The sequence below is a fragment of the Haliotis asinina genome, chromosome 10, assembly GCF_037392515.1.
Source record: "Haliotis asinina isolate JCU_RB_2024 chromosome 10, JCU_Hal_asi_v2, whole genome shotgun sequence".
In the NCBI taxonomy this organism is placed as follows: Eukaryota; Metazoa; Mollusca; class Gastropoda; order Lepetellida; family Haliotidae; genus Haliotis; species Haliotis asinina.
In genome coordinates this window covers 7,636,687-7,649,587 of record NC_090289.1, presented here as the reverse complement: position 1 = coordinate 7,649,587, position 12,901 = coordinate 7,636,687, and the positions used below count along the sequence as shown (strand labels likewise).

General features: G+C 40.3%; 1 protein-coding gene across 1 annotated transcript; it reads right to left on the bottom strand.

Moving 5' to 3' along the window:
* Positions 1 to 6,094: 6,094 nt before the first annotated feature.
* LOC137297856 (uncharacterized) lies at positions 6,095 to 6,613 on the bottom strand. The gene has a single exon (XM_067829819.1). It carries the CDS (start codon positions 6,611 to 6,613, stop codon positions 6,095 to 6,097), a length of 519 nt encoding a protein of 172 aa, XP_067685920.1.
* Positions 6,614 to 12,901: the final 6,288 nt, after the last annotated feature.

Genomic DNA, 12,901 nt, shown 5'->3' with positions numbered 1-12,901 from the left:
AGTTAAAATGTAATGTGAACTCAAAACATAACGTCAGAGAACATCTTGCTGACACACACACACTGGTGTAGTCTCCAGGAAAAACAGCCAGCCAGGAGACTTGGCGCTTTCTAATTACCCTTTCTGCATTGGACAAGTGGATAGAAGTCAAATAGGTGGAAGCCCAGATACAATCAGTCATCAGGCAACTATTATCTCGTCAATTGTCACCGATGAGGTAAAGTGCTGTCGGGAATGGAAAAATGTTTTTCTAGTCTCTTGCTCTGTATCCCTAAAACGTAGACTGGGAAATAGCATATGTTGAAATAACCTAACTGGGCGTTCTGTGGAATGTGTAATAGGATGTACAGAAAAAAATATTTTCTCACAATATCAGGCAAAAATAGAAATAGCAGCTGAAAACAATAGGTTATAGTTGGCGATTTAGGTCGCCGGTTATGACGAAGGACTGGCATGAAATGCACACACCGTTTGTGACACCCTTTCTCACACACCGTTTGAGACGATCCCTCTTTCCTGGTTCTTTTTATGGCGACAGTGAGATTCCTAGTTTCAGCATTAAACTTATTATTTTTATATCAGCTATCATTTATAATTAATGAACCCAAGTTGAATTTTGAAATGAGCATATAAAACGTGTCCTTTGTACTACAATGTCACCACACACTAATTTGCATAAAGTCGATTTGCTCATTTCTGCACGAATCTCTCCTCGGTAAAGTAATTTTTCTACCTACCCTATCTCCTTGTTCTGTTAGCCGGAATGACACGAAATACATATCTCCTTGTTCTGTACATGTAGTTACTAATGATAAACAAACGTGGAGAGTAAATAATAATCATTCAATTTGGTGTTTACACCGCTTTTAGCAACATTTCAATTGTATCATGATATTCGATTTGTACAGAATGATCAGTTTGTAAAGCCTGGAGCTTTATAACAGAAAGCGAAGCAGATAAGGAACACTCTGATGACTACTGGCTAAACCGATCCTATTAAATGAAACCATACTGCACAGTGGCCGTGCCTGAAACTCACATCACCAACAATGTCAGAATATATTTCAGTGCTTTCATACAATGGTTTTCGCCGTGAATTTTCCGACTGAGGAAATGTGATCCTAATGCACACATTGTTAACGTATATATGTACATAACTGTCTTTTGATGATGGGGTTGAGTTAACACTGGATTGACTGAGTTTAGTTTTACGCCACTCTTAGCATTACTACATCACTATCACGGCGTTGGACACCTGTACGTTAACACTGGAAACACCACATGTTCTCTTGAGGCAACTGACTGGATTAATCATTTCAGTGCAAGAAAGGCACAACTGAGTGACAATGTAGAATGGTAGCATTTCAAAAAGAAATGTCACACAAACATGTGAGGTGATTTTTTCCTTTGGGTACTCTGTACAATCCCATTACATGAAAATAAACCGAATTAACAGTTTTGACTACCCCGCACTTCACACAATTTGCCAACAATGTGTGTATTTAACATCACAACCCGGCGCCACACAGAAGTACTCCTACCGCGCGGTGGCGGCGGTCTGTACACTACCCTGACCATTATGTGTTCGATGAACCGGAAAACCAGCCATTAGTTTTGAATTACGACTACCTCGAAGATGTACAGAAGCATCGGTGCCTACAAGTATGGAAACGCATTCTGGAAAGAGATTGGTGTAAAACACAGTGGGGATGGTTTTAATAGCTCGGACCAAACATTTATTTACTAGGGCGAAATAGCATGGATGACCATGGACAACTGTGAAACAGTGATGACTCCAGGTGTTCCAGTAAAGTAAGAACATCGTACTGATAGCCCCGGCCAACCACACAATTTGCCTTGAAATGAAAGCCCAAAGCAGTGCAGCAGAAATGGGACCCAAACAACCCAGCTAACTATATGGGTATATCAAGATTTCATATGACTTCACTTTTAAATTTCGATGCCCGAATCACAGGCTGGTTTTAGAAGGAGTGAGTGAGTTTGGTTTTACGCCGATTTTAGCAAAATTGTAGCATGATCACGGCGGGGGACACCAGAAATGGGCTTGACATATTGTGCCCTCTTGGGGATTCGATCCTGAGTCTTTGACGTGACTAGCGAAGGATCTACTGGCTACCATATCGACCTTATATCCATTGATAATAAAAATAATATTTAGCAGACATAACATTTATGAACCATGGATAAATTTGGAAAGACACACCATTTGCTCCTTCAGTATTTTGGCAATATATCACAAAAGTTGCATTCCGTCTTAGGAGCCATGTACATGTACAGGAGCCTGTCCCCAGCAGTGGCAACTGAGACACACTGTGACGTTTGGTTACACGAGAACTGACAAGAATGTCGTAAACTGTTCCCGTTATGAAGTACTAAAGTACTCTCTGAGCCTTTGATCCTCTCTCTCTCTCTCTCTCTCTCTCTCTCTCTCTCTCTGTGTGTGTGTGTAAATGTACCTTTTCAGTACAGACTATACCGTAATACACCTGGTATATCTTATCTCACTGAAGCGTGGATAACAAAAAGAAAAACAACGGGTATGACAATGTTCTGTCATCTTGCGCACAACTTGGGATGACGGCCAGCGGTGGACAAGAAACGTTTTCTAAAAGACTTCGTACCATCACTGTTTGATAGCGATTCGTTAACACTTCCTTATGACGCTGTCAGGCTCATACAATGGACATGAGTTTAGCAAGATTTCTCATAAATTTCAAAAGGAAGCGTCAACTTCAATACCATCTGTGGGAGTGTGTCTGGGCACAGGTGTGCATCAATGCCGATGAGGCACAATTGCCCACCGTTTGTCCGATTGTGTTGCGTAGACCGGTCCGACCTTTTCGTTATAATAAGATACATATATATCATACGCCGTCTGTATATTTACATTGTGGTTCGTTGGGTTGGGTGACGAATCGGGGAGGGGGATGGGTCATAACGGGTCACTGCACAAATGTACAACCCCAGTGACCTACTCCCCTGATTCACGTCAACTACTGTCAAACTGGCACTGGGAATCAAACAGTCTCATTACACGAACCATTCGTTACAGGAAGGCGTCATATTTATATGTATTCTCTAAAAACCAAATAGCTATAATTACATTTTATCCCGTTACCAATGTAATCATGATAAATGCAAATAATTCCACGTGAGTGAAGTTAATTGCAAACGGTTGTGGTTCAATGCATATCGTTTATAATAAGTGCTCATTCTTGTGCACAACCCACGAATCCGTGCGTATATGACCAGATGGTGGCAACATGAAAACGTGCTAACAGCTAGTTGCAGCGTGCAGTAAACCTGGACACAGTGCTGTATTTATGTGCTCCAGTCCACCCAGTTTTGAATGGGTACCATTAAGGTGGTGCGCCTAATGGCTGCAAAATACGATGTGCCGTTGAAACTGACATCTAATGGTCGAGGGAAAGCAATGCACCTTTGGACAGCAGAGCTGGATCTTGGCGCTTTAGAATATTAGCATGTATTGTTTCATTTACTTGAATGGCTATCCAGTATGACATGTATAGTTTGCTATATTGTTATGTATAGTTAGCTGGCCATTGTGTCCGTATTTTGAAAGGTCATCCGATGCGTTTGTTAAAAGAGACCGCTTCAGTTATTTCACCGTTTGATGAATGACGATGCATCGCTGGTGACGGGTATTTCCTGTGCGTTCATGTGAACAGTGATATACCTGATACTTCTCATTTTTGCTTAAAGGAAATAGACCAAAGCTCTTTCCAATTCAAATATTACTTGCTTTACATCTTACAATAATGAGGTTATCTGTCACCGCGTATACATAATTGAGGTCGTTCGAGCTTAATCGGGTTTCTCGATCAAATACGCCCCTCCGACAAACAAATGCGACGACAGTTAAGTATTTTTGGTTTCTTACATATTTATAAATGCCTTCAAATAATTCACTTCTCTCGATCAAGCACGTATTTGACTTAGGTAACACAGGAAAATAAGATTGCTGGCTGGCAACGTCTCTGTTATATATACTGGACAAAAATAGTTTTGAAATGATGGTGTATTTATTCACTGACATACAACAAGATGTACGTACATGTTACACAGGAAAACATCAGTACTACATGGGAAATTATGGAACGGTATGTATAAAATATTCTCATATAACATACACTGACAAAGGAAATGGGCGGCAAAGTACATATTATATACTGTGATACGACAACTCGCTTCTAACCGTTTTCAGATAGGTAGTGGTGTGTATGTACGCCTTAAGCGAGGTCCTTACATATAGGAAACTCACATACGCGGGCTTACTTTTGCAAAAAGGGGCCGGGGTCCATGGGTAATTGTACAACGAAAGCTGTCTGTGACAATTCAGTTTGGTTTCTGTGTCACACACACACACACACACACACACACACACACACACACACACACACACACACACACACACACACACACACACACACACACACAATTGATTACGTACCGCGTCGTACAGCTGTGGTACTGATAAATGCTGAATTAAGTCAATAAGAAATTGTTCCCAATTACGCTGATCGATGCCCATGTTATTGATGGGCATTGTCTGGTCCAGACTCGATTATTTATAGACGGCCTCCTTAGAGCTGTAATATCGTTGATTGTAGCGTAAAGCTCACTTCACTCACTAACTCACTAACTCACTATCCGATTACATGTTAATCGTTTCAGACACTGAAGTGCGTGCTTTTCGTTGGAATATTTACGCCAACCATGGGAGGTGCCTCGTGCATTTTAACAAGAATTACCGTGGTGTCCCCGCGGTCTGTACCCGCGCTGCCCTCACTTTCTGCGGAGACACAGATCTTGTTTATCAAATTCATTTCGTAAAATGGTACTTACAAATAGTAAAATCAGGGAATGCATTGAAATCAGTATTGTATGTAGTGTATATAGTGTTCACATGTAACTGTAGTAAGTAAGTATTTATTGTGGGAGAATTGTTACATTGAAGATATCATTGTTTGTCCTGTTAAAGTAGTCATCGAACTGTCTTGCACCATGTCTACCATCACTGTTTTCTTTGTACGAGGGCGTATAAAGAAACGTTTGTTTGTTGTTTAACACAGAAATATTCCACCTTTTAGAGAAACGCCACCATGCATAACAAATTAGGGCGTATTAAACTTGATAAGTGAACTCACGTCATGCGTAAAATGATGATAGACTTGATACTTGGTAGTGCCTGTAGAGAATTTGATGAAAAGAGGCTTAAGACGAGATTGCATACTTATTTTATGAATACCATTTATTGTGATCGCGCAAATAAGTTTTTTTATGACATTCTAACTAGGTGCTGTTACTCTCCAGCACAGCCGTGTGGATCCGGTTTAACATTGATCTTCAGTAACCCATGACTGCCTAAGAAACAAGTAACGGGATCGGATGGTCAGACTCGCAGATTTGGTATCATATCCAAACAAACACATCCTCTCAAGTACCCATGTTTGTGTTTAGTATTGTGCTACTGCTATGACTAAATTCTTCCTTTTCTTGTCCTATTTCAACTTTAGTGTAACTTTACGTCGTTACTGAAGCATATGTTTACCATTAATTTACATAGACTTTGATAAGAAAACAGTGAATGTAAACGAGCGTTCGTCTGGGGATATGATGAAGTCGCCTAGAGTTTACAGGCCCAAATCAGGCATCATACACTCACAACAAGGGAGGGAAGCCTACTGCAGCAAACTATCTCACAAAATACTCAAGGGGACCATCAATATGCAAATACACTCTTCAATAAAAAAAAAAGAAAGAAAAGTAAAATGAAATTCAAATATGATACTTACAATTTTGTACACATACATATACATGTATATAATTCCACTAAGAGCATAGCAAGTAAAACGCTCAGTTCGTTATACCTGTCAGATCGATAAAAACGTAGTTTACTGTATTTGTCAAGATTAGAAAACGTATAATGTAATATCTTACAAGACACTGACAACGATCAATATCTAAAATGCCATGATGACATGTAAATGTGTCACTCTGAAATATGTATGCTGATGTATGAGCTCATTGTCTGTGATCTAAACCGGCAGTTTCAATATCTAGTCCTTGATCTGATAGTTCCACTATCTACTCCGTGAAATGGACTAGTAGTTTCACTGTCTAGTCCGTGTTCTGGACTCGCATTTCCACCATTTAGTCCGTGATGTGGACATGCAGTTCTACCATCTTGTCCTTGATCTGGATATGCAGGTCCACCATCTAGACGGTGATCTGGACGTGCATTTCCACCATCTAATCCTTGAACTGGACCAACAGTTCCACTGTCTAGACCCTGATCTGGACATGCAGTTCCATCATCTTGTAATTGAACTGGATTAGCAGTTCCACCATTTAGTCCTTGAACTGGACAAGCAGTGCCACCATCTAGATCCTGATCTGGACATGCAGTTCCACCATCTAGTCCTTGAACTGGACCAACAGTTCCACTGTCTAGACCCTGATCTGGACATGCAGTTTCATCATCTTGTCCTTGAACTGGACTAGCAGTTCCACCATCCAGTCCGTGGTGGTAACAAAGAAAGAGTAATGGAAATATAAATACTTGTAACATGTACCCGACCAAACGGAAGAGTGAGGCAAACGATGCCTATGTCGCCTCCTAAAATTGTTCAGGTTGTTTATATTTTGGCTACAAGTTTACTGGATATTAAACAAATAGTCAATAGTCTATCACTTTATATCTGATAGCCCCTACGACTAACATAGGTTTCAGGGGATTGATTTATGCCCATTATCAGAACAGGAGTAAGAAATGATGGCAGGATTTTCTGTTTCAACATTAATGGTCTTGACAATAATACACCAAATTAAACAATAGAACCCAGGGCGTGATAGTTATGTATTGATGCTGACCTCTACCATAGTAACACACCGTAAGAGCGCATTTTGTTGTCTTAATTGTTAACGTTTTCTTATCAGGGCCATATAGAGACAGAGATACCTAACAGAGAGATAAAGTTCAACCACATCATTTTGCCACTGTTTACTGTTGTAATGGGGATTCACCATCGCTCTAAAGCATCCTATTTGAAACAAATCCCGTTCAATGTCCAATACAGCCATGCTGCCTCAAGGGTGGATTAACCTCTGTTGCTGCCAAGCTTTTCATTATCGCCTGTGTACATCGAAAAGACCTGTTGAATGGAGACTTAAGGTCTTCATCGGTGTCACAGACATAGAAGCGCTGATTGTTTTGTTGCGATTAACTGATACAGCATTCCTTGTTTAAGCCACGGAAGTAACGACTAAAGCCTGGCTTTTATCACTCCAGTATTTGTATATTGCTGACCTGTGTCTCCCTGTGGGTGTCATCCGCTAACAACATTGTCATTCAGCTCTACTGTGTAATTTCGTATATATTACTTTCTGATGACCAGGCAAGCTAGTTACACTGGTATTTACAGTCTGGACGTATACGATGTACGGATATATTTTGCTTCCGGACCCATACAGATCGACACAAAACATAACAATTATTGTCTTTGTTGCCACATAATGTTTCCTCTGTGCGAGATACATTTGTGTATTTGGGAAACGATTGATAATAAGACCCCGAGAACTCTGGCAGCTGTTTCAGAAAAGTCTTCGGTCTGCTGGGAAATGTGCCCGAAAAGAAGGACGTAAACACGCTGACCTTGACTCAACATTGATGTCCGATGTAATTGTCCAGGTTGCTCTTATTTTGTGAGCTTTTTTTCATAAACAGTGAATCATTGTAATTGCGTGAGTCTTTGACGGAAGCCTCAGCTCGGGCCAGCATGCACACAGAAACGTATCACCTTTTTATAGTCGGAATCACAGAATGGATTTCTTATGAATAGGAAAAGGGAGTTTATCAGAATCTTGTGTGGACAAAAAGATATATTTTACATGTTTAATCCATTTCATGTCAAGTGTTGGCGACGGTTGCGTGTTTAACATAATGACATACCATTCTATTTTATTAGGTGTCTGACTCATATCTTTTACAGCCAGTTCATGGACATACTTCAAATATAGCACAAGTGATACAAGTTCCTGTCTTTGCCATAAACTGTGGAGACAGCCCAGGCCCCGTGTCCCTCACGGTCGAGGGAGCATTTACTGACCAGCGTACAGTCGTCACTGGACTGTTGGCGAGAAACATTAATCGCTCTGCATCGTGATCTCAGAAACCAATTTGACGTTTACGACCTGCATTGTAGTTTGAGTCGAAACATTTTTCATCTTAATACCATCACTGTCTACTGATCCAAACACCTGCATTTATCCACACAAACGGTTAACATTATTTCAAATATTCATTCTATAGTAGCACGCACGATCGGATGTAAAATCTTGGCGCGGAGCCCTTAGTTAGAAGTGCGGTGTTAAAGGGCCGTTTAACTTGGCCTACAGCTTTGTCTCCTCGGGGATACTTTCCTTCTTTGTTCAGTTACCGAACGGCGTTACCTTCTAACATCATACACTGAATGTCACCACGGGGTAGGGATATTACAAGTCTTTTAGTTTTTGCAGCCAAAGGCTTTGAACGAGTCATCGTTGTTTGATGGGTATAGACGAATTGGTCGATATACAACATACGCCGCATACTTCATACCTTCATTCTAAACAGAGACAAAATGTTCATCAGGTTTGGTCAATCTGGTTAGATGGTATTCCATACTATACACTTTTTAGAACGTGAAAGGTACAGTTGATACATATGGACGAGCAAATATATTTTTGCGCCGCAGTTGGCAAGAAAGTCGTAAGACACGGGCTATACACATTCCACACGTGTGGGGAGTTGCGAGTGAAAGATTTAAGCATTATCCAACGACGTCTGTCTGAACCCTTATACTTTTTGTTTAGACCGATTGTTACCGTATTGATATTTGTGAGAGAAATGTACTAGACTGATGACAAGGTTCCCTCGTTTGTAGTTTAATCCCTCACCTATCACTGTTCCAGCTGTTATGGTGGCGGTATCTCAATAATCGTGTTTGATACAGAGATCTTACCGTTACTAAAAACATGTGGAGGAATTTCGAAATTTGATGCATGAGTAACAAAAATTATTTCAAGTGAACAATTAACTACATTTAACATATGTTTATTACAGGTGCCACCTTTGGGGCAGGATACGCTCAACTTTTCGCGAACGCCTGGTTCCATCACTATTTCATAGTGATTCATAAACAAATTCTCTGTCATCTTATCTCATTTTGACAATCGGGGGCTTATCTGGTCCATAGTCAATTTATTTACAAACACCATCCTGCATCTGTAATACTGCTGCAACAGATAGATACAGTCACAACTGTCCTTTTAGCAGGGAAGTCTTATGCATATGGAAAGAGTTTACTAACTGCCAAGATATCACACCGCCTTTGGTCAGCTTAAAAAACCGGTATCGGATTCAGTTATAGGATCATTTGAGAAATTTAAGTGGTATTACTTCTGAAGTAAGCGACAGATAAGTCAGAAATGAGCATATTTCATGCTCCGAGGTTCCCATGGGCTCCTGGGGCGACACATCCTGTTTGGTAACACAAAAGGGTTAACGGATTATTCGTGTTTGTCTGTTCCATCAATAGCAGCAAGGCATCGTTCAGGAAAAATATCAAATTTCAGGATTTCTATGACACATTTTGATGAAAGAAACTGTAGCCCCTCACAGGCATTGGAAGCGGCCATTTATGCCACGAAACCTCACATGACTGAACCTGACTTGCTGACAATGTACAGTTCTCTTCTATCTCATCTAATCTGCGCTCAGGTTGTTCGCCATCCCAGAGATGACGATACTCTATTAACAAGTAAATCTGAAATCTGAACCTTAGTGAACCATTCCTACTAATCAAAATACAAAACTCAGTTCTAGCAATATCAAAGCCGTTACGGAGAAACTACTCAATGTATTTGATAAAATATGGACAACTGGAAACTTTCATTCCTAATGGCGAAAGATCCCTCAAACTGCCGCCCAATATAAATAACAAGCTCTGTTTGTAAAACTGCGGTCAAGAATCTGATACTTCGTGACCAAGATCCGCCTTAGTAACTTCCAATATGTGCCTTCCGTAAAAACAGAAGAACCATTGACATTTGGTGCGCCTGGAATCATTTATCAAATATTCAGTTGCCAACAAAAAACATACTGTATCTATTACATTTGTTACATTTGCCCACATTCTAAATGGCATTGTGTCATTTAAGTAATGCCGATTAAGTAGTCCGAACATGTGTTATTTTATGTTATTTAATGCTATTATTTATAAGAACGAAACCTTTATTGCCCAAGCTATTCTCGCCTAACAGGCAGCTTGGGTTATCCGGGGTGACAATGATGATCAGTGTGTTAGAGCTTTGAACATGCTTTGTTGCATGGAGATTAGCGTAATTAGTCATAAGACTTCACATTATCATTATTATTATTAAGCTATGATAGTTTGTTTGCACAACGGGGTTAGTATTCTGCCATGAATGTCTGTATGTATGCAGGAACTGACACGTGCATTTTAGCAGCTTTTGGTCTAGTCCTGTGTGTTGTCTTTTGACTCATCCGAATACATGGCGACTTGACTGTCATATGGATTAGATGGGTCGCTGACAATTTCATGTCTGAAACCCGATAAAACACCACCTCATTTTCTGCTACTTTTGCATGGCTATCCCGCCCTAGTAATACACCTAAGGAGGTCAGTTGCAACAAATTGCTCTCGATTGATGCCTTTCAACACAGAGAGCAATATCATTATTGGAGCTTTTTACCATTAAGTGAGATGAAACTTGACATTCTGTGGAGGGTAGTCTTACAGAGCCTTTGTCGGGACGTAGTTTCATGTTTCTTCATAGTAGTTTGTCATTGTTCCATTAACAACGTGGAGTATTATGAACGTCAAGTTGATATCAGGCGGTCAAATCCTCAGCTGAATGAAGATGGGTTGGTGATTGGACGCATCGGTGACAACGAAATGTCCGAAGCAAGTTCCCATTTTGACTCTAACCGTTAGTGCGTGTGTCTACGACGCGTACAGGGTGTGTTCACGACGGGTATAGAGTGAGTGAGTGAGCGAATTTGGCCGCTTTTAGCAATATGACAGCAAAATGACCGCGGGGGACACCAGAAACGGGCTTCACACATTATACCCATGTATACTGTGTACCCATCTAACTTGTGTCTTAAGCGTGACGAGCGAACGCTTTTTTATCACTAGGCTACCCCACCACCCCACCCCTACTGAATAGTGTTTCATAAATATATGCTTTCGATGTCGAAATCGTAAATCCATACTGCTCTTAGCAAATATTTCTTGTGGATGTGGGAATGGTTTCGTGGCCTTGAAGTATTGAAGCATGACGCTCTCGTGACCGATGTAGCCTACACGGATGTTCTTTTGAAAAAAAACCTGAACGTCACAGGCCCAGCAGGACTTTTCAATCAGATACCTAGCGGGGAGAAAAATAAAATACCCGGGCGTTCGACAGGAATAAGGACTTTCGTTTGGCTTTGTTATGCGTACTTTGGATGTCTATCATTTTCTATTGTAACACTCCGAGTTAATGACAATATTTCAGAGTGGACATAATATAGACATAAAATGATGAAAGCGTTGTCCTATTGTACATTGCATCAGGAAGCAATGACATCTGTTTTTAATATCAGTAGGGGTCAGTCGTCACACAGTACGCCAAAAAGTGATTCCAACTAACGGAACGAAATGGGAACTGGGTGTTGTCACCTTAATTTATTGACGCATATAAAAGAGGTGACATTGTTATGAAAGACTCGTGAACGCAGCTTTCATCTCCTGAAGTTACAACAATATAATGAACCGAAACGAACCTGGTGGTACTTGTGTACTAAAGTTTAAATGTAGTGACTTTCAGTTGAGGAATTCGTATGTTGTAACACAAAAGAAGACGATCCAGTTGAACGGTCAAACACAAGGCGTCCGTATTCTCTAAGATATTTTCACCCCTCGATACATGATTAACAAGAAAACACCTTTAACGTTCAAATAACAATGTTTTGATAATGATATGTCTAGAGATATTCAGGAACTGGGCTTTTCGCAAGTTTCGTTGGTTGTGTTTAATGAGCAAGTACACAGTTACTGTGAATATAAAAACTGACATATGTAACTCACCGAACTATGAGTGAGTGATTGGGATTTTATACCGCTTAAATAGTTCAATTAAATGCGTGCCAGCTTGTTTTTTGAGGGATACTTGATTCAGTCCTTTACTTCTTTGGTGAAACATACGATCACCTATGAGATGCTGACATTATTTGATACACTGGCAAACAAGTACACGTTGGGCCGCAGAGAACGCGTTTACGAGAAGTAGCAGGTGCACGGCAATGAGCAAACCCATCTAGTTTGTGAAAAGTAGAGCAGGTGGAGGCTAGTGCACGTGCAGTGCATGACGATGAAATTGATTCCGCGTGTATGCGTTTGCTGAGAGAGGCCACGAGCTTCATAAATTAATAACAACGTATATAATGCAAGTATTGCCAAGTGAATTAACTTGTCTGTATAATGTGCACGAGAATAATACCTGAGTAAACATAGAAAGTGAGTGCAATAGAATACTCATTTTTCAGAAACAAAGCCATCTCCAGAAACAAGTTCCGTTTTGCGCAAAAAAAAATAAAAAAATAAAAAAAGAGAATAAAACAAATAAAAAATAAGAAGCAGCTGTGAAAGGTATATAAATGGATCAATGAAAACCAATGATCACACCAGGTATCAGCGAACATTGTACGGCTAATGTTTAACTTATATCCTTACAGTCAGTTTCTTCGTACGGTTGTGGTGGACTTGAATCCCGCTGACAGCATCCGTTTTGCATCACAATATTGTCATCAAAT